Here is a 25,888-nt window from a genome sequence, read left to right on the forward strand (position 1 = left end):
TCCAGGTGGTCCCCAGGGGTGTCCCAGTCATCCAGAGGTGTCCCCAGGGTGTCCTGGGGGTGTCCCAGGTGTCCTCAGGGTGTCTCAGGAGTCACCGGAGTGACCCTGGGGTGTCCCCAGGGTGTCCTGGGGGTCTCCTGGGGGTGTCTCAGGAGTCCACGGGGTGTCCTGGGGGTGTCCCAGGTGTGTCCCAGGTGTTCCCGGTGTGTCCCAGGGGACTCAGGTGTCCCCGGGGTGTCCCTGGGGTGTCCTGGGAATGTCTCCAGGGTGACTCAGGAGTCCCTGGGGTGTCCTGAGGGTGTCCTGGGGGTGCCCCAGAGGTGACCCCAGGGTGTCCCGGGTGCCTCAGGAGTCCCCGGGTTATCCCAGGGGTGACCCTGGGGGTGTCCCAGAGGGGTCCCCAGGGTGCCTCAGGGGTCCCCGGGGTGTCCCCTGGGTGTCCCGGGTGCCTCAGGGGTCTCGGGGTGTCCTGGGGGTGACCCTGGGGGTGTCCCAGAGGGGTCCCCAGGGTGTTCTGGGAGCTCAGGGGTCCCCAGGGTATCCTGAGGGCGTCCCAGAGGTGACCCTGGGGGTGTCCCCAGGGTGTCCCGGATGCCTCAGGGGTCCCCGGGGTATCCTAGGGGTGTCTCCGGGGTGTCCCCAGGGTGTCCCGGGATGACTCAGGGGTCCTCGGGGTGTCCTGGGGGTGTCCCCAGGGTGTCCCCGAGGGGTCCCCAGGGTGCCTCAGGGGTCTCCGGAGTGTCCCAGAGGTGACCCCAGGGTGACCCGGGATGACTCAGGGGTCCCCAGGGTGATCCCGGGTTGTCCTGGGGGTGTCCTGGGGATGTCCCCGGGGGTCCCCGGGGTGCCTCAGGGGTCCTCGGGGTGTCCTGGGGGTCCCCGGGGTGCCTCAGGGGTCCCCGGGGTGACCCCAGGGTGTCCCCAGGGTGTCCCCAGGGTGTCCCCAGGGTGTCCCGGGTGCCTCAGGGGTCCCCGGGGTGACCCCGGGGTATCCTGGGGGTGTCCCCAGGGTGTCCTCGGGGGTCCCCAGGGTGCCTCAGGGATCCTCGGGGTGTCCTGGGGGTGCCTCAGGGGTCCCTGGGGTGTCCCCGGGGTGTCCTGGGGGTGTCCCCAGGGTGTCCCCAGGGTGTCCCGGGTGCCTCAGGGGTCCCCGGGGCGGCGGCGGCTGCGGGCCAGCCCCACGCGGTCGCGGTCGCGGTCGAAGACGGCGTAGTGCACGGCCAGGAAAACGTCCCCGAGGATCCAGAGCGGCCCCGAGGGCCGCGGGATGTCCAGGCCCATGAAGCCGCTGATGCACGTGGGGGTCCCCAGCTGGGACACCTGGGGGACACGGCGGTGACACGGGGACACGGCAGTGACGGGGGGACACGGGGGTGACAGGGGGACACGGCGGTGACAGGGGGACACGGGGACAGAGCTGGGGACAGGGGGACACGGCGGTGACAGGGGGACACGGCGGTGACAGGGGGACACGGGGACAGAGCTGGGGACAGGGGGACATGGAGGTGACAGGGGGACACGGGGACATGGGGACAAGGGGACAGGGACACGGGGACAGAGCAGGGGACAGAAGGACAAGGAGAAGGATGGGGACATGATGGACATGGGGACAAGGGGACACAGGTGACACAGGGGTGACACACAGGTGACACACAGGTGACACACAGGTGACACACAGGTGACAGGTGACACACGTGACACAGGTGACACACAGGTGACACAGGTGACACAGGTGACACACAGGTGACTCAGGTGACACAGGTGACACACAGGTGACACAGGTGACACACGTGACACAGGTGACACAGGTGACACAGGTGACACACAGGTGACACAGGGGGGACACAGGTGACACAGGGGTGACACACAGGTGACACAGAGGGGACACAGGTGACACACAGGTGACACACAGGTGATGCAGGTGACATAGGTGACACAGGGGGGACACAGGTGACACACAGGTGACACAGAGGTGACACAGGTGACACGGGGACAGGCTCCCACCTTGAGCACGTACTCCTGGGGGCTCAGCGTGAACGTCGTCCCCGCCAGCACGAAGGTGACGTTGGGCAGGGACGTGACCTTGTCACAGTCCAGCAGGTACTGGGGGGGACATGGGGACCCATGGGTGTCACCCACCCTGAGGGGACCCCTGGGTGTCACCCACCCCCCCCGGGGGAACACGGGGACCCCTGGGTGTCACCCACCCACCCCGAGGGGACCCATGGGTGTCACCCACCCCCCCCGCGGGGACACGGGGACCCCTGGGTGTCACCCACCCCCCCCCCGAGGTGACCCCTGGGTGTCACTCACCCACCCCAGGGGGACCCCTGGGTGTCACCCAACACCCCCCCCCCCGAGGTCCATGGGGGTCCATGGGGTTCTGGGGGTCTCTGGGGGGGTCCATGGAGGTCCGGGGGTCTCCGGGGTGGTCCATGGGGCCTCGGGGGGTTCCATGGGGGTCCATGGAGGTCCGGGAGGGGTCAGGGGGGGTCCATGGGGGTCCAGGGGGCTCCGGGGTGGTCCGGGGGTCTCTGGTGGGGTCTGGGGGTCTCTGGGGGTGGTCCGGGGGTCTCTGGTGGGGTCTAGGGGTCTCTGGGGTGGTCCGGAGGTCTCTGGGATGGTCCGGGGGTCTCTGGCGGGGTCCGGGGGTCTCTGGGATGGTCCGGGGGTCTCTGGTGGGGTCTGGGGGTCTCTGGGGGTGGTCCGAGGGTCTCTGGCGGGGTCTGGGGGGTCTCTGGGATGGTCCGGGGGTCTCTGGGAGTGTCCCGGGGGTCTCTGGCGGGGTCCGGGGGGTATCTGGGGGTGTCCCGGGGGTCTCTGGGGGTGTCCCGAGGGTCTCTGGGGGTGTCGCGGGGGTCTCTGGGATGGTCCGGGGGTCTCTGGCGGGGTCTGGGGGTCTCTGGGGGTGTCCCGGGGGTATCTGGGGGTGTCCCGGGGGTCTCTGGGGGTGTCTCGGGGGTCTCTGGCGGGGTCCGGGGGTCCGTACCTGCCCCTGCTCGGCGCGGAAGCCCCCCAGGGCCCGGTGCAGGGCGCCCACCTCGGCGCTGGGCCCGGTGACCAGCGAGGTCCCCGTGTCCACGATGGCCTCGCAGCCCCCCCGGCACAGGGGGGGGTCCCGGCACCCCGAGACCCCCGGGGACCCCACGGACAGCCTGGGGGGGCGGGGGGCAATTAGGGGGGTCAGGGGGCACTCAGAGGGGTCAGGGGGCTTTTAGGGGGGCTTTGGGGGCAGTTTGAGGGGTCAGGGGGCTTTTAGGGGGGATTTGGGGACACTCAGAGGGGTCGGGGGGCATTTGGGGGGGGTCTTGGGAAATTTGGGCAGGGGATTTTGAGATGGTTCAGGGGGGATTTGGGGAAGTGTTTGGGAATTTGGGGAGGGGGGATTTTGGGAGGGTCCAGGGGGGATTTTGGGGGGTCTTGGGGAATTTTGGGCAGGGGATTTTGGAATTTGGGGGAGGGGATTTTGGGGGGATTTGGGGGGGATTTTGAGAGGGTTCAGGGGGATTTGGGGGGGGTCTTTGGGAATTTGGCGGGGGGGGGAACTTTGGGATAGTTCAGGGGGAATTTGAGGAATTTTTAAGAATTTTGAGGGGGGATTCTGGGACAATCCCGGGAGGAATTTTGGGGGAGTCTTTGGGAATTTAGGGGAGGGGATTTTGGAATTTGGGGGAGGGGATTTTGGGGGGGATTTTGGGATAGTTCAGGGGGAATTTGAGGAATTTTTAAGAATTTTGAGGGGGGATTCTGGGACAATCCCGGGAGGAATTTTGAGGGAGTCTTTGGGAATTTAGGGGAGGGGATTTTGGAATTTGGGGGAGGGGATTTTGGGGGGATTTTGGGGGGGATTTTGGGATAGTTCAGGGGGAATTTGAGGAATTTTTAAGAATTTTGAGGGGGGATTCTGGGACAATCCCGGGAGGAATTTTGGGGGAGTCTTTGGGAATTTGGGGGAGGGGATTTTGGAATTTGGGGGAGGGGATTTTGGGGGGAATTTTGGGATGGTTCAGGAGGAATTTGAGGAATCTTCAGGAATTTTGAGGGGGCATTTTGGGACAGACCAGGGAGGAATTTTGGGCGGGTCTTGGGGAATCTGGGGGAGGGGATTTTGGAATTTGGGGCAGGAGATTTTGGGGGATTTTGGGGGGATTTTGGGGTGCCTCACCTGTCCATGTGCACCTGCCAGTAGCTCTTTCGGGTCACGGGGATGTAGTGCAGGGGTCCCTCGAAGAGCCGCTCGTCGATGCCCCCCAAAAGCAGCTCCCCCCCGTCGCCCTCCGACGCCCCGCTGCACCCCCGGGGAAATCGGGGGTGTCAGGGGGGGCTTGGGGGTCCCAGGGGGGAATTGGGGGTCCCAGGGGGTCCCAGAGGGGATTTCAGGGGGGAATTAGGCTCCCAGGGGGGTCCCAGAGGGGATTTGGGGTCCCAGGGGGGTCCCAGAGGGGATTTGGGGTTCCAGGGGGTCCCAGAGGGGATTTGGGGTCCCAGGGGGTCCCAGAGGGGATTTCAGGGGGGAATTAGGGTTCCAGGGGGTCCCAGAGGGGATTTGGGGGGTCCCAGAGGGGATTTAAGGGGGTTTGGGGGTCCCAGGGGGTCCCAGAGGGGATTTGGGGTTATTTTGGGTATATTTTGGGTGTATTTGGAGTTATTTTGGGTGTATTTGGGGGTGTATTTGGGGCATGCTCAGGGCTGGATCAGGGCTATTTCAGGGTGCTCTGGTCATGCCCAGGTGTCCCAGCTGTCCCAGGTGTCCCCAGGTGTCCCCAATGTCCCCAATGTCCCAGGTGTCCCAGGTGTCCCCAGGTGTCCCCAGCTGTCCCTGCTGTCCCAGTGTCCCCAGCTGTCCCCGCTGTCCCAGCTGTCCCCGCTGTCCCAGCTGTCCCTGCTGTCCCTGCTGTCCCAGCTGTCCCTGCTGTCCCAGTGTCCCCAGCTGTCCCCGCTGTCCCAGCTGTCCCCGCTGTCCCAGCTGTCCCAGCTGTCCCAGCTGTCCCAGGTGTCCCCGCTGTCCCAGCTGTCCCTGCTGTCCCAGCTGTCCCCAGTGTCCCCAGTGTCCCCAATGTCCCCAGCTGTCCCAGCTGTCCCAGCTGTCCCAGTGTCCCAGGTGTCCCCAGGTGGCCGTACCTGCGCAGGTAGAAGGAGAAGACGTTGTTGCGGAACAGCCGCAGCCCCATCATGCTGTCGAACACGGGGCGCGCGGGGCCGGCGGCGGCGCCGGGGTACGCCAGGCCCAGCACGCCGTCGAAGCGCGCCGCCGCGAAGGCCAGCCCGGGCAGCGCCACCGCCTCGGCGAACGTCTGGTTGGGCACCGACACGTTGGACACCTGCGGGGACAGGGACACGGGGACATGGTGACACGGTGACAGTGACACGGTGAACGTCTGGTTGGGCACCGACACGTTGGACACCTGCGGGGACAGGGACACGGGGACATGGGGACACGGTGACGGTGACATGGTGACAGGGACACGGTGAACGTCTGGGTGGGCACCGAGACGTTGGACACCTGCGGGGACAGGGACAGGGACAGTGACACAGTGACAGGGTGACATTGGCATGGCCACCGAGATCTGGGACACCTGCGGGGACAGGGACACAGGGACAGTGACACAGGGACAGTGACATGGTGACAGGGACACGGCGAACGTCTGGTTGGGCACCGAGACGTTGGACACCTGTGGGGACACGGGGACAGTGACACAGGGACAGGGACACGGTGACAGTGACACGGTGAACGTCTGGTTGGGCACCGAGATGTTGGACACCTGCAGGGACAGGGACACGGGGACAGTGACATGGTGACAGTGACACGGTGAACGTCTGGTTGGGCACCGACACGTTGGACACCTGCGGGGACAGTGACACGGGGACATGGGGACACGGTGACAGGGACACGGTGAATGTCTGGTTGGGCACCGACACGTTGGACACCTGCGGGGACAGGGACACGGGGACATGGTGACACAGGGACAGTGACACGGTGACGGTGACATGGTGACAGTGACACAGTGACGGTGACACGGTGAACGTCTGGTTGGGCACCGAGACGTTGGACACCTGCAGGGACAGGGACACAGGGACATGGTGACACGGTGACGGTGACAGTGACACAGTGACACCGTCTTGGTGAATGTCTGGTTGGGCACCGAGATGTTGGACACCTGTGGGGACAGTGACACAGGGACAGTGACATGTTGACAGGGACACGGTGAACGTCTGGTTGGGCACCGAGACGTTGGACACCTGTGGGGACATGGGGACACGGTGACAGTGACAGTGACAAGGACAGGGACAGGGATTGTGACACAGGGACAGGGACACAGTGACAGTGACAGTGACACGGTGACACCGTCTTGGTGAATATCTGGTTGGGCACCGAGATGTTGGACACCTGTGTGGACAGGGACACAGGACAGGGACACAGGGACACGGTGACAGGGACACGGTGACAGGGACAGTGACACTGCCAATGTCTGGTTTGGCCCCACCCCTCATTATCTTCTCACTGACCTCTCCCCACCGTCAGCGTGTTGGAGCTCAGGGACTGCCGGGACCCCTCCCCAGGACCCCTCCCCAAGGACTCCCAAGGACCCCCAGGGACCCCGGGACCCCTCCCCAGAGACCCCAGGGACCGCCGGGACCCCTCCCCAGGGACCCCCAGGGACCCCCGGGACCCCTCCCCAGGGACCCCCGTCCACCGTGAGCATGTCGGTGCTCAGGGACCCCCGGGATTCCTCCCCAGGGACCCCCGGGACCCCTCCCCAGGGACCCCAGGACCCCTCCCCAGGGACCCCCGCCCACCACGAGCGTGTCAGTGCTCAGGAAGCCCCTGGGACCCCTCCCCAGGGACCCCCAGGACCCCTCCCCAGGGACCCCCGGCCACCGTGAGCGTGTCGGTGCTCAGGGACCCCCGGGACCCCTCCCCAGGGACCCCCGCCCACCGTGAGCGTGTCGGTGCTCAGGAAGCCCCAGGGACCCCCAGGACCCCTCCCCAGGGACCCCTCCCCACCGTGAGCGTGTCGGTGCTCAGGGACCCCCGGGACCCCTCCCCAGGGACACCCGGGACCCCTCCCCAGGGACCCCCGGGACCCCTCCCGAGGGACCCCCGGGACCCCTCCCCAGGGACCCCCGCCCACCGTGAGCGTGTCGGTGCTCAGGAAGCCGCGCAGGCTGCCGCTGCCGTAGCTGATGCCGAATTCGGTGCCGTTGGCCCGGTGGGTGCAGGACAGCAGCGAGTGGTAGTGGGGGTGGAGCCCTGCGGGGACACGCCCACTCGCGTCAGACCACGCCCACCGCCCAAACCACACCCTGAGCACCCTGCCACACCCCAATAAGCCCCGCCCATCACCCAAACCACACCCTGAGCACCCTGCCACACCCCAATAAGCCCCGCCCATCACCCAAACCACACCCTGAGCACCCTGCCACACCCCAATAAGCCCCGCCCATCACCCAAACCACACCCTGAGCACCCTGCCACGCCCTGCCAGGCCCCACCCATGACCCAAACCACACCCTGAGCACCCTGCCACACCCCAATAAGCCTCGCCCATCACCTAAACCACACCCTGAGCACCCTGCCACACCCCAATAAACTCCACCCACCATCCAAACCACACCCTGAGCACCCTGCCACACCCCAATAAGCCCCACCCATCACCCAAACCACACCCTGAGCACCCTGCCACACCCCAATGAGCCCCACCCATCACCTAAACCACACCCTGAGCACCCTGCCACACCCCAATAAACTCCACCCACCATCCAAACCACACCCTTAGCACCCTGCCACACCCCAATAAGCCCCGCCCACCACCCAAACCACACCCTGAGCACCCTGCCACGCCCTGCCAGGCCCCACCCACCATCCAAACCACACCCTGAGCACCCTGCCACACCCCAATAAGCCCCACCCATCATCCAAACCACACCCTGAGCACCCTGCCACACCCCAATAAACTCCACCCACCATCCAAACCACACCCTGAGCACCCTGCCACACCCCAATACGCCCCACCCATCACCCAAACCACACCCTGAGCACCCTGCCACGCCCCAATAAGCCCCACCCACCATCCAAACCACGCCCACTCCCCGTGCCGCGCCCTGCCAGGCCCCACCCACTTTTTAAAACCACGCCCACTCCCATGTTACACCCTGATAAGCCCCGCCCACCATCCAAGCCACGCCCAGTGCCCTTGCCGCGCCCTGTTAAGCCACGCCCACCATCCGAACCACGCCCACTCTATGAGCCACGCCCTCCAGGCGACACCCACCACACAAACCACGCCCATTCATTGTGCCACGCCCTGCTAAGCCCCGCCCATCTCACAGACCACGCCCACTCAACCAGCCACGCCCCGCTAAGCCCCGCCCACCGACCAAACCACGCCCAATCCCCGTGCCCCGCCCCGCTAAGCCCCGCCCCCGGCCCGCCAGGCCCCGCCCCTCACAGCAGGCCAGGTAGAGCAGGCAGCAGCGCGACGACGGCACCCAGAGGTCGGCGGAGCCGGTGTCGAACACGACGCTGAAATTCTGGGCCGGGGTCCCCAGGGAGATCGTCCCGTAGTACTGGGCCTGGGGGGGACAGGCACGGTGTCACCGCGGTGTCACCGAGGGTTCGTGGGGACAGGCATGGTGTCACCGCGGTGTCACCAGGGGTCTGGGACAGGCACGGTGTCACCGCAGTGTCACCAAGGGTTGGGGGGACAGGCACGGTGTCACCGCGGTGTCACCAGGGGTCTGGGGGGACACGGTGTCACTGCAGTGTCCCCAAGGGTCTGGGGGGGGGGGGTGGGGGGGGGACACACACGGTGTCATCTCGTTGTCCCCAAGGCGCTGCCAACCCCCCCACCGGTGTCCCCGTGGAGCTGTCACACCCATGTCCCTGTCCCCAGCGTCCCTGTGACCCCCCCATGTCACTGTGCCCCAGCCCCCCAATGTCCCAAATGTCCCTGTCCCCTCCCATGTCCCCAAAGTCCCTGTGACCCCCCCCCGCCAATGTCCCCAAGGTCTTTGTGACCCCCCCCAATGTCCCCAAAGTCCCCAAGGTTCCTGTCCCCCCCTCGGGGGTCCCTGTCCCCCCCATGTCCCCCATGTCCCTGTGACCCCCCCAGTGTCCCCAATGTCCCCCCTGTCCCCCCCAATATCTTCATCCCCCACTCCCCCCAATGTCCCCAATGTCCCCAGTGTCCCCCTGTCCCCAATGTCCCCAGTGTCCCCCTGTCCCCCCCCAGGGGTCCCTGACTCCCCCCATGTCCCCAATGTCCCCCATATCCCAAAGTCCCTGTCCCTCCCAGTGTCCCCAATGTCCCCCTGTCCCCAATGTCCCCCATGTCCCTGTGACCCCCAATGTCCCCAATGCCCCCCTGTCCCCCCCAATGTCCCCAGTGTCCCCAGTGTCCCCCTGTCTCCCCAGTGTCCCCAGTGTCCCCAATGTCCCTGAGACCCCCCAGTGTCCCCAATGTCCCCCTGTCCCCAATGTCCCCCATGTCCCTATCCCCCCCAGTGTCCCCAGTGTCCCCAATGTCCCCAGTGTCCCCAGTGTCCCCAGTGTCCCCAATGTCCCCCATGTCCCTGTGACCCCCCCAATGTCCCCCATGTCCCTGTCCCCCCCAATGTCCCCAATGTCCCCAGTGTCCCCAATGTCCCTGTGACCCCCCCATGTCCCCCATGTCCCTGTCTCCCCCAGTGTCCCCAATGTCCCCCATGTCCCTGTGACCCCCCAATGTCCCCCATGTCCCTATCCCCCCCAATGTCCCCAGTGTCCCCCTGTCCCCCCAGTGTCCCCCTGTTCCCAATGTCCCCCATGTCCCTATCCCCCCCAGTGTCTCCCATGTCCCCAGTGTCCCCCTGTCCCCCCAGTGTCCCCAGTGTCCCCCATGTCCCTGTGACCCCCCAATGTCCCCAGTGTCCCCCTGTTCCCAATGTCCCCCATGTCCCTGTCCCCCCCAGTGTCCCCCATGTCCCCAGTGTCCCCCTGTCCCCTCAGTGTCCCCAATGTCCCCAATGTCCCCCATGTCCCTGTCCCCCCCAGTGTCCCCCTGTCCCCCCAGTGTCCCCAATGTCCCCAATGTCCCCCATGTCCCTGTCCCCCCCAGTGTCCCCCTGTCCCCCCAGTGTCCCCAATGTCCCCAATGTCCCCCATGTCCCTGTCCCCCCCAGTGTCCCCAGCGTCCCCCTGTTCCCAATGTCCCCCATGTCCCTATCCCCCCCAGTGTCCCCCATGTCCCCAGTGTCCCCCTGTCCCCCCAGTGTCCCCCTGTCCCCCCAGTGTCCCCAGTGTCCCCCCGGGGTCCCCCCCGCCCCTCCCCCACTCACGTCCATGAAGTTCCGCAGCCGCGCGGGCGCCGCCGCCCCTCCCCCACTGCGGCTGCGGGGACCCCCCCCGGCCCCCCAAAATTTGGGGGGCACCCAGGGCCCCCTCTCCAGGGGGATGCTGCGGGGGACACGAAGGGGTTAACGGCGCCCCGTGACCTTAATCAGCTTAATGGCACTAATTATGCTAATGAAGGCGCGGGCAGCGCAGCGCGGAACGGGGCGGGGGATTAACGAAGTTCATTAACGAGGTTCATTAACGAGGTTCATTAATGAGGGGCTCCGTCGTGGCTCCATGGGGTTGGAAGGGTTAATGGGGTGAGGGAGGGTCCCCAAATTCTGGGGTCACCCCCAGGGTCACCCCTGGGGTCAAAGGTCACGGGGGGGTCACGCCCTAAGGGTGGGGCCGGGGCCGAGCGGGTCCGACCGGCTCCCGCCCCCGCCCGGGAGGGACCGGGAACCCCAAAATCCACCTGGGAGGGACCGGGAACCCCAAAACCCCTCCCAAAATCCACCCGAGGGCATCCGGGAATCCGAAAATCCATCTTGGAGCATCCAGCAACCCCAAAATCCACCTGGGAGGGACCGGGAACCCCAAAACCCCTCCCAGAATCCACCCGAGGGCATCCGGGAACCACAAAATCCACCTGGGAGGGACCGGGAACCCCCAAAACCCACCTGGGAGGGAGCAGGAATCCCAAAACCCCTCCCAAAATCCACCTGAGGGGATCCAGGAACCCCCAAAACCTCTCCCAAAATCCACCTTTGAGGGAGAGGGAACCCCAAAATCCACCTGGGGGGGGGGGGGGATCCAAGTATCCGGGAACCCCCAAATTCAGCCCCCAAAACCCCACCTGGGGGCATCCAGGGACCCCCAAAACCCCACCGGGGGGCATCCAGGTGTCCACGAAACCCCCCAAACCCCCACCTGAGAGGAGCCAGGTGTTCAACGACCCCCAAAATTCCTCCCGAATATCCGGGACCCCCCCAAAATTCCTCCCAGATATCCGGGACCCCTCCAAACACCCCCAGGTATCTGGGAACCCCCCCCCAAATTATCCCAGGCATCCGTGACCCCCCCCCCAAACACCCCCAGGTATCCGGGACCCCCGAAATCCCCACCCCAGGTATCCGGGACCCCCCCCAAACACCTCCCAGGTATCCGGGACCCCCCCAAATCCCCACCCCAAGTATCCAGGACCCCCCAAACTTCCCCCCGGGACCCCCCCCGGTCTCTCACCGCAGCATCGCTCCGGCTCCAGCCACGAGCAGCAGGAGGGGCCCGATCGCGGGACCCCCCATGGCCGCCCTGAGCCCCCCGTGGCCGCTCTGAGCCCCCCGCCCCACGCGCGAGTGGGGAACCCCCTCAGGCCCCGCCCCCAGCCACGCCCCTTCCTCACAGACCACGCCCCATCCCATTGACAGCGGCGGGGATCCCACCAGGCCACGCCCACATTGACCATAAATGGATCGCTAAGCCACGCCCACTCCCGGACCCACGCCCCTCATTGGGTAAATCGCGCGGCGCGGCCACGCCCCCTCATTGAGAAAAACGCACCCGGCGGCCACGCCCCCTTGTTAACCATCAATGGTTGGCCACGCCCCCTCGTGTGACGTCATGGCGGGGGCGGGGGTGACTCAGGGGGCGCGGGAACCCCAAAACCGCCCCCACATCCGGGGGGTGGGCCCGAATTCCCGCCAAAACAGAAATTTGGGGGGACCCCCCGAACCCACCCCGTCATCAGGAGACGCCCCCCCCCAAATTTTGGGGTGGTTTGAAGGAGGAGCCGGAAAATTGACCCACAGGATTTGGGGGGGTGTGGGGGGAAAAATCACCCCAAAATTTGGGGAGGGGGCTCTGAAGTGCCCCATAATGGCGGGACCCCCAAATTAACCCGTTTTGGGGGTCCCAAAATTGTCCCCTGTGTGGGGGGATGAAAGCACCCCAAAAATGGAGGGGGTCCCAAAATCACACCCCCCCCCCAAATCAACCCATGGGGGACCCCAAATTTCCCCATAACTGGGACCCCACCCCAAATCAACCCATGGGGGGCAGAAACTGCCCCACAACTGAGCCCCCTCCCCAAATTTGGGGTGGGGGGTGTGACCCCAATAATTTGGGGGGTGTGACCCCAATCTCACCCATAATTTAGGGAGGGGGGACCCCAAATTTCCCCATAACTGTGACCCCCACCCCCAAAATCAACCCATGGGGGGCAGAAACTGCCCCACAACTGAGACCCCCCCCCAAATTTGGGGTGGGGAGTGTGACCCCAATAATTTGGGGGGTGTGACCCCAACCCCCCCATAATTTGGGGTGGGGGGACCCCAAATTTCCCCATAACTGAGGACCCCACCCCAAAATCAACCCATGGGGGGCAGAAACTGCCCCACAACTGAGACCCCCCCCCAAATTTGGGGAGGGGGTGTGACCCCAATAATTCGGGGGGTGTGACCCCAACCCCCCCCATAATTTGGGGAGGGGGCACCCCCAAACTCGCCGCCGGGAGGGGGGGGCTGTGAAGCACCTTTATTGATCCGCTGCGCCGGGGGGGGGTCGGACGGATGCGGGGCCCCCCCCGGCCCCAGATTTTGGGGGGGGGGGGGGGGGGTTCGGAGTGTGATTGTGGGGAGGGGGCGCGGGGACCCCCCCCCAAAAAAAAAACAACAAAAAACCCCCCAAAAAATAAAATAAAACAACACCGAGGGGGGCACCCCCCCCCCCCCGAGCCCAGGCACTGAAATGAGGCGGGGGGAGAATTTTGGGGACCCCCCCCAAATTCCTCCTCCTTTTTTTTGTATTTTTTTGCGAGTCCAGCGTGGGGGGGGTTGGAGGAGCCCCCTCCCCAAATATCTGGGGCTGAGTTGTGGGTGGGGGATGAGGAGGAGCCCCCTCCCCAAATTTCGGTGGGTGAGTTGCAGGTGGGGGATGAGGAGGAGGAGACCCCTCCCCAAATTTCGGGGGTTCAGTAGTGGGTGGGGGATGAGAAGCCCCCTCCCCAGATTTCGGGGGTTCAGCTGCGGGTAGGGGGGGTGTTGAAGGCGCCCCCTCCCCAAATTTCGGGGGATCATTTGCGGGTGGGGGGGATGAGGAGGAGCCCCCTCCCCAGATTTGGGGGGCTCAGTTGCGGGTGGGGGGGATGATGAGAAGGAGCCCCCTCCCCAAATTTCGGGGGATCATTTGTGGGTGGGGAGGGATGAGGAGGAGCCCCCTGCCCGGATTTTGGGGTTCAGTAGTGGGTGGGGGATGAGGAGCCCCCTCCCCAGATTTCCGGGGCTCGGTAGTGGGTAGTGGGGCTGTTGAAGGAGCCCCCTCCCCAGATTTCGGGGGTTCAGCTGCGGGTGGGTGATGATGAGGAGGAGGATCCCCCTCCCCAAATTTCGGGGGTTCAGCTGCGGGTGGGTGATGATGAGGAGGAGGAGCCCCCTCCCCAAATCTGGGGGCTCAGTTGCGGGTGGGGGGGATGAGGAGGAGCCCCCTCCCCAAATCGGGGGGCTCAGTTGCGGGTGGGGGGGATGAGGAGGAGCCCCCTCCCCAAATCGGGGGGCTCAGTTGCGGGTGGGCGGCAGCCCGGGGGGGCTCGGGGGCCGGCGGATGTTGGCGCGGTCCTTGGCCGCCTCCTCCTCCTCGTCGTAGCGCTCGTCCTCGTCGTCGCTGTGCCGCGGGCTCGAGAGGCGCGACAGCGCCGGGGACGGCGGCACCGAGGCGGGCCGGGGGTAGCGGAACCCCTGCGGGGAGGGGCGGAGAGGGGAGGGGGAACGGGAAAGGGGATTGGGGAATATGGGGGGAAAGGGGGATAAATGGGGGAATGGGGAATGGGGGGAATGGGGAAAAATGGGGGGAAAGGGGGAATGGGGAAAATGGGGGAAAAGGAGGGAAAAGGGGGGAATGGGGAAAAATGGGGGAGAATGGGGAAAAATGGGGGGGAAAGGGGGAATAGGGAATGGGGAAAAATGGGGGAAAACGGGGGAAAAGGGGAAAAATGGGGGAAAAGGGGGGAATAGGGGAATGCAGAAAATGGGGGAAAAGGAGGGAAAAGGGGGGAATGGGAAAATGGGGGAAAAGGGGGAATGGGGAAAATGGGGGAAAAGGGGGATAAAAGGGGGGAAAATGGGGGAAAATGGGGGGAAAGGGGGAAAAGGGGGAAAGGGGAAAAATGGGGAAAAAGGGGGATAAATGGGGAAAAAATGGGGGAAAGGGGAAAATGGGGGAAAGGGGGGAATGGGGAAAATGGGGGAAAAGGGGGAAAAAGGGGGGGAAAGGGGAAAAATGGGGGAAAAGGGGAATGGGGAAAATGGGGGAAAAGGGGGATAAATGGGGAAAAAATGGGGGGAAGGGGGGAAAGGGGAAAATGGGGGAAAGGGGGAATGGGGAAAATGGGGGAAAAGGGGGATAAAAGGGGGGAAAATGGGGGAAAAGGGGGAAAAGGGGGAAAGGGGGAATGGGGGGAAATGGGGGAAAACGGAGGGGGAAAGGGGGAAAAACGGGGGGGGGAAAGGGGAAAAATGGGGAAAAACGGGGAGAAAGGAGGAAAAATGGGGGAAAAACGGGGGGGGAAAGGGGGATAAAAGTGGAAAAAATGGGGGGGAAGGGGAAAAATGGGGGAAAAATGCAGGGGGGGGAAGGGGAAAACAAGGGGATAAAAATGGAAAAAATGAGGAAAAAACGCGGGGGGAAAAGGGGAAAAAATGGGGAAAATGGGGTGGAAAAGGGGGTCCCCCCAGGGTTTTGAGGTCCCCCGGGTTTTGGGGTCACTCAGGATTTTGGGATCCCCCCCAGGTTTTTGGGGTCCCCCCCAGGATTTTGGGGTCCCCCCGGTTTTGGGGTCACTCAGGGGGGTCCCCCCCAGGGTTTTGGGGTCCCTCAGGGTTTTGGGGTTCACCCCTAGGTTTTGGGGTCCCCCCGGTTTTGGGGTCACTCAGGGGGGTCCCCTCTAGGATTTTGAGGTCCCCCCCAGGGTTTTGGGGTTCACCCCTGGGTTTTGGGGTCCCCCCGGTTTTGGGGTCACTCAGGGGGGTCCCCTCTAGGATTTTGGGGTCCCCCCCAGTGTTTTGGGGTCCCCCGGGTTTGGGGTCCCCCCCAGGGTTCTGGGGTCACTCACAGCCGCGGCCTCGGGGGGTTCGTAGGTGAAGCTCTCGGGGAAGGCCTTGGCCAGGGCCATGCGCCGGGCGAAGGTGTAGTACTGGGGGGGAGGGGTCAGGAGCCCCCAAAAACCACCCGAGACCCCCCGAAACCACCCCAAAAACCACCCCAGAGACCCCCAAAAACCACCCCAAAAACTCCCCCAAAAACCACCCCAGAGACCCCCAAAAACCACCCCAAAAACTCCCCCAAAAACCACCCCAGAGACCCCCAAAAACCACCCCAAAAACTCCCCCAAAAACCACCCCAGAGACCCCCAAAAACCACCCCAAAAACTCCCCCAAAAACCACCCCAGAGACCCCCAAAAACCACCCCAAAAACTCCCCCAAAAACCACCCAGAGACCCCCCGAAACCACCCCAAAAACTCCCCCCAAAGACCACCCCGAGACCCCCAAGAACCACCCCAAAAACTCCCCCCAAAAACCACCCCAGAGACCCCCAAAAACCCCCGGAGACCCCAAACCCCCCCGAGATGCCTCCAAACCCTCTGAGATGCCCCCAAACCCCCCTGAGATGCCTCCAAACCCCCCTGAGATGCCTCCAAACCCTCTGAGATGCCCCCAAACCCCCAAGGAACTTCTCTAGGACCTCCAGAAACCCGTCCGAGATGCCTCCAAACCCCCCTGAGATGCCTCCAAACCCTCTGAGATGCCTCCAAACCCCCCTGAGATGCCTCCAAACCCCCCCGAGATGCCTCCTAACCCCCCCGAGATGCCTCCAAACCCCCCTGAGATGCCTCCAAACCCCTCTGAGATGCTCCAAACCCCCCTGAGATGCCTCCAAACCCCCCCGAGATGCCTCCAGACCCCCCAGCAGAAGCTCCAGGTGGATTTTGGCCCCTCTCACCCGTCCCAGGTACTTCCAGTCGAGCAGGTCGGAGAGGCGCTCGGTGCGGTTGCGCTGCACGATGCGCTGCCGCCGGCTCTGCTGGCAGAAGCCGTACAGGAACGCCGTCAGCTGCGCGCACGACTCCTCCGGCGCCCGGAACCGCCGGTCCACGATGTAGATCCCTGCCGGAGATCGACGTCAGCCGCGGGACGGCGACACGGGGACGGGGACACAGGGACAATGGGGACAATGGGGACAGGGACATGGAGACACGGGGACATGGGGATGGGGACAGGGATGGGGACATGGGGATGAGGACAGGGACATGGGCAGGGATGGGAACAGGGATGGGGACATGGGGACAGGGACATGGGGACAGGGATGGGGACATGGGAATGGGGACAGGGACATGGACATGGAGATGGGAACAGTGGGAACTGGGACGTGGGGACAATGGGGACAATGGGGACAATGGGGACAGCGACATGGGGACAATGGGGAAAATGGGGACACGGGGACAGGGACATGGGGATGGGGACAATAGGAACAGGGATGGGGACAATGGGGACAGGGACATGGAGATGACAAAATGGGGGCATGGGGACAATGGGGACATGGGGACATGGGGATGGGGACAGGGATGGGGACAGGGACATGGGGATGGGGACAATGGGGACAGGGACATGGAGATGACAAAATGGGGGCATGGGGACAATGGGGACATGGGGACAGGGGGACATGGGGATGGGGACATGGGGACGGGGACAGGGACATGGACATGGAGATGGGGACAGTGGGGACTGGGACAGGGACGTGGGGACAATGGGGACAGGGGGACAATGGGGACATGGACATGGAGATGGGGACAGTGGGGACACGGGGACAATGGGGACATGGAGAGTGGGACATGGGGACAGCAACAGGGGGACTGGGACAGGGATGGGGACATGGGGACAGGGACATGGAGATGGCAAAATGGGGGCATGGGGACAATGGGGACATGGGGATGGGGACAGGGGGACACAGGGACATGGGGACATGGGGACGTGGACAGGGATGGGGACAGGGACATGGGGACATGGGGACAGGGACATGAGGACAATGGGGACATGGACACAGGGACATCATGATGGGGACAGGGGGACATGGGGACAGGGACACAGGGACATGGGGACAGTGGGGACATGGACACAGGGATGGGGACACAGGGACAGGGGGACATGGGACAGACATGGGGACAGGGACACGGGGACAATGGGGACAGGGACAGGGACATGGGGACAGGGGGACAGGGGGACAGGGACATGGGGACTGGGATGTGGGGACAATGGGGACAGGGACATGGAGATGGGGACAATGGGGACATGGACACAGGGACAGGGACATGGGGACAGGGGGACACAGGGACATGGGGATGGGGACAAGGGGATGGGGACAGGGACATGGGGACAGGGACATCATGATGGGGACAGGAACAGGGATGAGGACAAGGATGGGGACAGGAACATGAGGACATGGGGACAGGGACAATGGGGACAATGGGGACATGGGGACAGTGACGAGGATGGGGACATGGGGACAGGTGTTGGTGACCCTCCCAGAATTTTGGGGTCCCACTCGGTATTTGGGTCCCCTTCCAGGTTTTTGAGCCCCCACCCAAAATTTTGGATTTTGCCCCCCTCCCCAGTTTTTTGTTGACCCACCCCAGGTTTTTGACCCCCTCCCCAGAATTTTGGGACCCCCCCTGAATTTTTCCCCCCCACTCAGAATTTGGGGTCCTCCCCCATATTTTGGGGTCCCACCCATATTTTGGCTTTCCCCCAGATTTGGGCCCCCCTCAGAATGTGGGGTCCCCCCCAGGTTTTTGTTGAACCCCTCAGAATTTTGGGTCACCCCTTGGATTTTGTACCTGCTCCCCCCAGAATTTTGGGACACCCCCTGAATCTCCCCCCCCCCCCCATATTTTGGGGCTCCCCCCATATTTTGGGGTCCCCCCCAGAATTTTGGGTCCCCCCAGAATTTGGGGTCCCCCCCAGGTTTTTGTTGAACCCCTCAGAATTTTGGGTCACGCCCTGGATTTTGTACCCACCCCCTTCCAGAATTTTGGGACACCCCCTGAATTTTGCCCGCCCCCCCCCCATTTTGGGGTTCCCCTCCTATTTTGGGGTCCCCCCCATATTTTGGGGTCCCCCCCAGAATTTGGGCCCCTCCCAGAATTTGGGGTCCCCCCCAGGTTTTTGTTGAACCCCTCAGAATTCTGGGTCACCCCCTGGATTTTGTACCCACCCCTCAGAATTCTGGGTCCCCCCCATATTTTGGGGTCCCCCCCATATTTCGGGGTGCCCCCCCATATTTTGGGGTCCCCCCCATATTTCGGGGTGCTCCCCACTTTTCGGGGTCCCCGCCGCTGACCGTAGGCCGAGGGGTCGGCGATGTGCTCCTCCATGAAGCAGCCGAAGCCCGAGAGGTTGGTGGAGACGCTGGGGATGCCCATGACCGTGCACTCGGCTGGGGGGCGGATTTTGGGGGGTCACGGGGGGTTTTTGGGGGTCCCGGGCGGGTTTTGGGGGGTCCCGGGGACTCGGGGAGCCCCTCCCGAGGGTGGCTTTCACCTGGGGTGTAGCCCCAGGGCTCGTAGTAGGAGGGGAAGACGCCCAGGTGGCAACCGCGGACGAACTCCTCGTAGTCCACCGGGAGCAGGGGGCTGGTGGAGGACAGGAACTCGGGGTGGAAGATGATCTTGGGGAGGGGGGAAACGGGGGGTGAGCCCCCAAATCCGGAGCTGAACCCCGAAATTCCCATCCCAGAAACCCAAAATCCTGAGCTGAACCCTGAAATTCCCACTCCAGAAACCAAAAATCCTGCAAATTCCCATCCCAGAAACCCAAAATCCAGAGCTGAACCCTGAAATTCCCACTCCAGAAACCCAAAATCCAGAGCTGAACCCCGAAATTCCCACTCCAGAAACCCAAAATCCTGCAAATTCCCAACCCAGAACCCCAAAATTCTGAGCTGAACCCCGAAATTTCCACCCCAGAAACCAAAAATCCTGCACATTCCCAACCCAGAACCCCAAAATCCAGAGCTGAACCCTGAAATTCCCACTCCAGAAACCCAAAATCCAGAGCTGAACCCCGAAATTTCCATCCCAGAAACCCAAAATCCAGAGCTGAACCCCGAAATTCCCACTCCAGAAACCCAACCCTGAAATTTCCACTCCAGAAACCCAAAATCCAGAGCTGAACCCTGAAATTCCCACTCCAGAAACCCAAAATTCTGAGCTGAACCCCGAAATTCCCACTCCAGAAACCCAAAATCCAGAGCTGAACCCTGAAATTCCCACTCCAGAAACCCAAAATCCAGAGCTGAACCCTGAAATTCCCACTCCAGAAACCCAAAATCCTGCAAATTCCCATCCCAGAACCCCAAAATTCTGAGCTGAACCCCGAAATTCCCATCCCAGAACCCCAAAATTCTGAGCTGAACCCCGAAATTTCCACGCCAGAACACCAAAATTCTGAGCTGAACCCCGAAATTTCCACCCCAGAACACCAAAAATCCTGCAAATTCCCAACCCAGAACCCCAAAATCCTGATCTGAACCCCAAAATTCCCAACCCAGAACCCCAAAATTTGGATCTGAACCCCGAAATTTCCACCCCAGAAACCAAAAATCCTGCAAATTCCCATCCCAGAAACCCAAAATTCTGCTCTGGACCTCAAAATTCTCACCCCAGAACCCCAAAATCCTGATCTGAACCCCGAAATTCCCACTCCAGAAACCCAAAATCCTGCAAATTCCCAACCTAGAACCCCAAAATTCTGCAAATTCCCAACCCAGAATGCCAAAATTCTGAGCTGAATGCCAAAATTTCCACCCCAGAAACCAAAAATCCTGCTCTGGACCTCAAAATTCTCACCCCAGAACCCCAAAATTCTGAGCTGAACCCCAAAATTCCCATCCCAGAAACCAAAATTCCTGCAAATTCCCATCCCAGAACAGAAAAATTCCCTCTCAGAAATCAAAATCCTGATTTGAACCCCAAAATTTCTAGCCCAGAACCCCAAAATGCCCTGGAACCCCAAATCCCTCCCTGCAGACTCCCCAAAATCCCAACCAAAGCCCCCAAACCCCACATCCCCCGATGTCCCCGTGTCCCCCCCGATGTCCCCACCCCCAGAAGTGTCCCCAGGTGCCACCTTGACCTGATCGTTGCTGCTGCTGGAGAGCTCCAGATGCCCAAAAACTCCCTAAAAGCCCCCATAAAACCCCCAAAAATCCCCCCAAAAAACCCCCTGAGCACCCCCAAACCCCACATCCCCCGATGTCCCCGTGTCCCCCCGATGTCCCCACCCCCAGAAGTGTCCCCAGGTGCCACCTTGACCTGATCGTTGCTGCTGCTGGAGAGCTCCAGATGATCCAAAACCCCCCAAAACCCAAATTAAACCCCCCAAATTCCCAACCAAACCCCCCAAACCCCCCAAACCCCGTGTCCCCCCGATGTCCCCGTGTCCCCCCGATGTCCCCACCCCCAGAAGTGTCCCCAGGTGCCACCTTGACCTGATCGTTGCTGCTCTTGAAGAGCTCCAGATGCTCCAAAACCCCCTAAAAACCCCCATAAAACACCCAAAAATCCCCCAAAAAAAACCCTGAGCACCCCCAAACCCCACATCCCCTGATGTCCCCGTGTCCCCCCGATGTCCCCGTGTCCCCCCCGATGTCCCCACCCCCAGAAGTGTCCCCAGGTGCCACCTTGACCTGATCGTTGCTGCTGTTGAAGAGCTCCAGATGCTCCAAACCCCCTCAAAACCCCCATAAAACCCCCCAAAATCCCAACCAAACCCCCCAAACCCCCCAAAATCCCGTGTCCCCCCGATGTCCCCGTGTCCCCCCGATGTCCCCGTGTCCCCCCGATGTCCCCACCCCCAGAAGTGTCCCCAGGTGCCACCTTGACGCGGTCGTTGCTGCTGTTGAAGAGGCCGATCCTGCGGATCGTGGTCAGGATGGGGTCGGTGGCGTCGTCCAGCATGTTGTGGGTGCACACGGGGGGGAAGGACTGACGCTGGGGGGGACAAATTTTGGGGGTCCCCCCAGTGTTCAGGACCCCCCCAAATGTCCCCACACCCCAAAAACGGGCACCCAAAGCTCCTCCGACCCCAAAAAGCGCACCCAGGAGCACCGAATTTCTGTCCAATTTTACTGGTTTTACCCCAAAAATGGGTAGCAGGAACCCCAAAATCGCTCCCCAAAAATGGCAGAAAGAACCCCAAAATCTCTCCCAAAAAGGGGCAGCAGGAACCCCAAAATCGCTCCCCAAAAAGGGCAGCAGGAACCCCAAAATCTCTCCCAAAAGGGGCAGCAGGAACCCCAAAATCTCTCCCAAAAAGGGGCAGCAAGAACCCCAAAATCGCCCCCAAAAAAAGGGGGACCCAGGAACCCCAAAATCTTCTCTGACCCCAAAAAACGGAACCAGGAACCCCAAATTTCTGTCCAATTCTCCTGATTTTACCCCAAAAAGGGGCAGCAGGAACCCCAAAATCGCTCCCAAAAAAGGGGGGCCCAGGACCCCATTATTGTCCCCACACCCAAAAAAAGGGGGACCTAGGAACCCCAAAATTTTCTGTAACCCCAAAAAAGGGTCTCAAGTGTGTCAGACCCCAAAAAGAGATCCCAGCCCCCCAAAATGGGGTCCCAGCCCCCCAAAAAGGGTCCAGCCCCCCAAAAAGGGGGTCCCCACCCAAAAAAAGGGGTCTCAGCCCCCCAAAAAAGGGGTGCAGCCCCCCAAAAAGGGGTCCCAGCCCCCCAAAATGGGTTACAGCCCCCCAAAATAGAGTCCCAGCCCCCCAAAAAATGGGTCTCAGCCCCCCAAAAAGAGGTCCCAGCCCTCCAAAAAGGGGGTGCAGCCCCCCAAAAAGGGTCCCAGCCCCCCAAAAAGAGGTCCCAGCCCTCCAAAAAGGGGGTGCAGCCCCCCAAAAAGGGTCCCAGCCCCCCCAAAAAAGGGTCCCAGCCCCCCAAAAAGGAGTCACACCCCCAAAAAGTGGGTCCCCACCCCCAAAATGGGGTGGCAGCCCCCCAAAAAGGGGTCCCAGCCCCCCAAAAAATGGGTCTCAGCTCCCCAAAAAGGGGGTCCCCACCCAAAAAAAGGGGTCTCAGCCCCCTAAAAAAGGGGTGCAGCCCCCCAAAATGGGTTCCAGCCCCCCAAAATAGAGTCCCAGCCCCCCAAAAAATGGGTCTCAGCCCCCCAAAAAGAGGGTGCAGCCCCCCCAAAAGGGTCCCAGCCCTCCAAAAAAAGGGTCCCAGCCCCCCAAAAAAGGAGTCACACCCCCAAAAAGGGGTCCCAGCCCCCCCAAAAGGGGGTGCAGCCCCCCAAAATCACCTGGGTGGCGAAGATGGCTCTCTTCATCATGGTGAAATCCTCCCTGTCCAGCATCTTGTTCATGTCCGGGAGGTTCCCCCTAAAATTTGGGGGGGCTGGGAGCCGAGGGGACCCCACCCCAAAATCCCCGGGGGTCCCCAGGGTGCGTTTGGGGGGGTTTGGGGTTTTTTGGGGGGTTTTTTTTGGGGGGTTCTTACACCAGCAGAGACTCGTAGAGCTTCTTCCCGAATTTCTCCTTCACGGCGTTGGCCGTGTCCCTGGGGGGCAGAATTTGGGGGGGATTTTGGGGATTTTTTGGGATATTTTGGGATATTTTGGGGATATTTTGGGGATTTTTCTGGATATTTTTGGGGATTTTGGGGATTTTTTAGGGATATTTTGGGATTTTTTTGGGGGATTTTGGGATATTTTTGAGATTTTTCTGGGATATTTTGGGTCCCACCAGAGCTGCTTGTGCACGGCCTGGCCCTGGATGGATTTGGGGTGGATTTTTGAAATATTTTTGGATTTTTTTGTTTTTTTGGGTATTTTTGGGGCTGTTCAGTGGATTTTGGGGATTTTTTGGGATATTTTGGGATATTTTTGGGGGTTTTTGGGTCCCACCAGAGCTGCTTGTGCACAGCCTGGCCCTGGATATGTTTGGGGTGGATTTTTGGGATTTTTTTGGGTATTTTGGGATATTTTGGGGATTTTTAGGATTTTTTGGGGGGTATTTTGGGATATTTTGGGATATTTTGAGATTTTAAAAAATATTTTTGGGACATTTTGGGATATTTTTGGATTTTATGGGATATTTTGGGGTCCCACCAGAGCTGCTTACGCACGGCCTGACCCTGGATGGATTTGGGGTGGATTTTTGGGATAATTTTGGGATATTTTGGGTGGATTTTGGGATATTTTTAGGCTATTTTGGGTATTTTGGGGTATTTTGAGATTTTTCTTTAGGTTATTTTGAGATATTTTGGGGATATTTTGGGTTCCACCAGAGCTGCTTGCGCACGGCCTGGCCTGGATGGGTTTGGGGTGGATTTTTGGGATATTTTGGGATATTTGGGATTTTTGTGTATTTTGGGATCTTTTGAGATATTTTGGGATATTTTGGGGATATTTGGGGATATTTTGGGGTCCCACCAGAGCTGCTTGCGCACGGCCTGACCCTGGATGGGTTTGGGGTGTGTTTTTGGGATTTTTGGGGGGTTTTTTTTGGTTTTTGGGTATTTTGGGGTAGTTCAGTGGATTTTGGGGATTTTTTGAGATCTTTTGGGATCTTTTGGGACATTTTTGGGGTTTTTTGGGGTCCCACCAGAGCTGCTTGCGCACGGCCTGGCCCTTGAGCGACTCCACGTTGAAGTTGTTGGTCCTGGCGGGCATGATGAAAAATGCCACCACGGTCACCTCGCTGCCATTCACCTGCGGGGGGTCCCCAAATGTCACCCGGGGTCCCCAATGTCACCTGGGGTCCCCAAAAGTCCCCAAAGGTCCCCAAAATTCCCCGCAGCGCCCCCAGCCCCAAGTAACCCCGTTTGTCCCCAAATGTCCCCAGCATGGATCAGCTGCCAGGGGTGTCCCCAGATGTCACCCAGGGTCCCCAAATGTCACCCGGGGTGCCCTAAAACCCCCCCAAATGTCCCCAAGCTGACCCCAAATGTCCCCTCTGTCCCCAAATACCTCCGGTGTCCCCCCAAGCCTGGAATGTCCCCAAATGTCCCCAGATGTCACTTGTGTCCCCATGGGTTTCAGCAATGTCCCCATGTCACCTTGATGTCCCCAACGTCCTCAATGTCCCCGATGTCCCAAATCACCCCAATGTCCCCAACATCTCCAATGTCCCCCAATGTCCAAAATCCCCAAATGTCCCCAATGTCCCCAACCCCCTCAATGTCTCTCCAATGTCCCCAATGTCCTCACTGTCCCTGATGTCCCCGATCCCCTCAATGTCCTCAATGTCCCCCATGCCCTCAATGTCCTCAATCCTCCTGATCTGCCCAATGTCCCCAAATGTCCCTGATGTCCTCAGTGTCCCCAATCCCCCCAGTGTCCCCAGTCCTGCTCTGCCCAATGTCCCCGATGTCCCCAATCCCCTCAATGTCCCCAATGTCCCCAAATGTCCCAAATTTCCCCGATGTCCCCAATCCCCCTGAGTGTCCCCAGTGTCCCCAAGTCCCAGTCCCCCCAATTGTCGCCCTGATCCCCTCAATGTCCCCAACATCCCCAATGTCCCCAGTGTCCCCCATCCCCTCAATGTCCCCAATCCCCCAATGTCCCCAAATGTCCTCCATGTCCCCAATGTCCCCAAATGTCCTCAGTGTCCCCAATGTCTCCAAATGTCCTCAGTGTCCCCAATCCCCCCGATCCCCCTGATGTCCCCAATGTCCCCAATGTCTCCAAGTGTCCTCCATGTCCCAAATCCCCTTGATGTCCCCAATGTCCCCGATCCCCCCGATCCCCCTGATGTCCCAAATGTCCCCAGTGTCCCCAAATGTCCTCAATGTCCCCAATCCCCCAATGTCCCCAATGTCCCCAAATGTCCCCGATCCCCCCGATCCCCCCAATGTCCCCAGTGTCCCCAAATGTCCTCCATGTCCCCAATCCCCCGATGTCCCCAAATGTCCCCAATCCCCCCGATGTCCCCAGTGTCCCCAAATGTCCCCGATGTCCCCAGGGCCACCCCCGTGTCACCCGGAGCAGGTAGTTGAGCCGGGCCAGCGCCTCCAGGAAAATGTCGGCGCCCTTGTTGGAGAACTCGTAGCGGCCGGCGATGAAGAAGAAAAGCGTCTTGTCCAAGTCGAAATCCAGGTGCCTGCGGGGGGAGCTCGCCTGGGACTCCCAAACACCCCCAAAAACACCCCAAAATACCCAAAAAATATCCCAAAATACCCAAAACACCCCAAAATACCCCAAAAATATCCCAAAATACCCCAAAATACCCAAAACACTCCAAAATACCCAAAAAAACCCCCAAATACCCCATAATACCTCAAAATCACCCCAAAATCACCCCCAAATACCCCAAAATACCCCAAAAATATCCCAAAATACCCCAAAATACCCCAAACACTCCAAAATACCCAAAAAACCCACCCCAAAATACCCCAAAAACCCCCAAAAAATACCCCATAATACCCCCAAACCACCCCCAAATACCCCCAAAACACCCCAAAATACCCAAAACACTCCAAAAATACCCCAAAAAAACCCCAAAATACCGCATAATACCTCAAAATC

At 61.2% G+C, this 25,888-nt stretch overlaps 2 protein-coding genes across 4 annotated transcripts in view; both read right to left on the bottom strand.

Moving 5' to 3' along the window:
- Window positions 1–1,035: 1,035 nt before the first annotated feature.
- LOC144248130 (cathepsin D-like) lies at window positions 1,036–12,146 on the bottom strand. Its single transcript, XM_085565858.1, has 9 exons — window positions 11,555–12,146; window positions 10,318–10,435; window positions 8,451–8,574; window positions 7,134–7,252; window positions 5,122–5,321; window positions 4,166–4,288; window positions 2,990–3,155; window positions 2,005–2,103; window positions 1,036–1,320 (listed from the first exon to the last, which is right to left on the bottom strand). Exons 1-9 carry the CDS (start codon window positions 11,731–11,733, stop codon window positions 1,141–1,143), a joined length of 1,308 nt encoding a protein of 435 aa, XP_085421984.1. The 5' UTR covers window positions 11,734–12,146; the 3' UTR covers window positions 1,036–1,140.
- Window positions 12,147–12,829: 683 nt separating this feature from the next.
- GYS1 (glycogen synthase 1) overlaps window positions 12,830–25,888 on the bottom strand; it is a 31,736-nt gene continuing 18,677 nt past the window's right edge. For all 3 annotated transcript variants that reach the window (XM_085565818.1, XM_077789863.2, XM_085565819.1), the window contains 10 exons: window positions 25,343–25,463; window positions 23,967–24,073; window positions 22,861–22,920; window positions 22,664–22,742; window positions 21,236–21,349; window positions 18,900–19,026; window positions 18,700–18,795; window positions 16,306–16,469; window positions 15,417–15,497; window positions 12,830–14,043 (listed from right to left, as the gene is read on the bottom strand). In XM_085565818.1, coding sequence (XP_085421944.1) covers window positions 13,864–14,043; window positions 15,417–15,497; window positions 16,306–16,469; window positions 18,700–18,795; window positions 18,900–19,026; window positions 21,236–21,349; window positions 22,664–22,742; window positions 22,861–22,920; window positions 23,967–24,073; window positions 25,343–25,463 — 1,129 coding nt within the window. In that variant the 3' untranslated portion in view covers window positions 12,830–13,863. The remainder of the gene's footprint in view (window positions 14,044–15,416; window positions 15,498–16,305; window positions 16,470–18,699; window positions 18,796–18,899; window positions 19,027–21,235; window positions 21,350–22,663; window positions 22,743–22,860; window positions 22,921–23,966; window positions 24,074–25,342; window positions 25,464–25,888) is intronic.

This window comes from Lonchura striata, chromosome 37 (genome assembly GCF_050655825.1).
Source record: "Lonchura striata isolate lonStrDom1 chromosome 37, ASM5065582v1, whole genome shotgun sequence".
In the NCBI taxonomy this organism is placed as follows: Eukaryota; Metazoa; Chordata; class Aves; order Passeriformes; family Estrildidae; genus Lonchura; species Lonchura striata.

Excerpts from the sequence above, each read along its gene's own strand:
- LOC144248130 (XM_085565858.1), bottom strand. The coding sequence starts at position 11,733 with ATGGGATGGGGCGTGGTCTGTGAGGAAGGGGCGTGGCTGGGGGCGGGG. Across the intron at positions 4,289-5,121 it reads TTCTCCTTCTACCTGCGCAG|CGGGGCGTCGGAGGGCGACG; the intron begins GTACGGCCACCT and ends CCGGGGGTGCAG. Across the intron at positions 2,104-2,989 it reads TCCGCGCCGAGCAGGGGCAG|TACCTGCTGGACTGTGACAA; the intron begins GTACGGACCCCC and ends TGTCCCCCCCAG.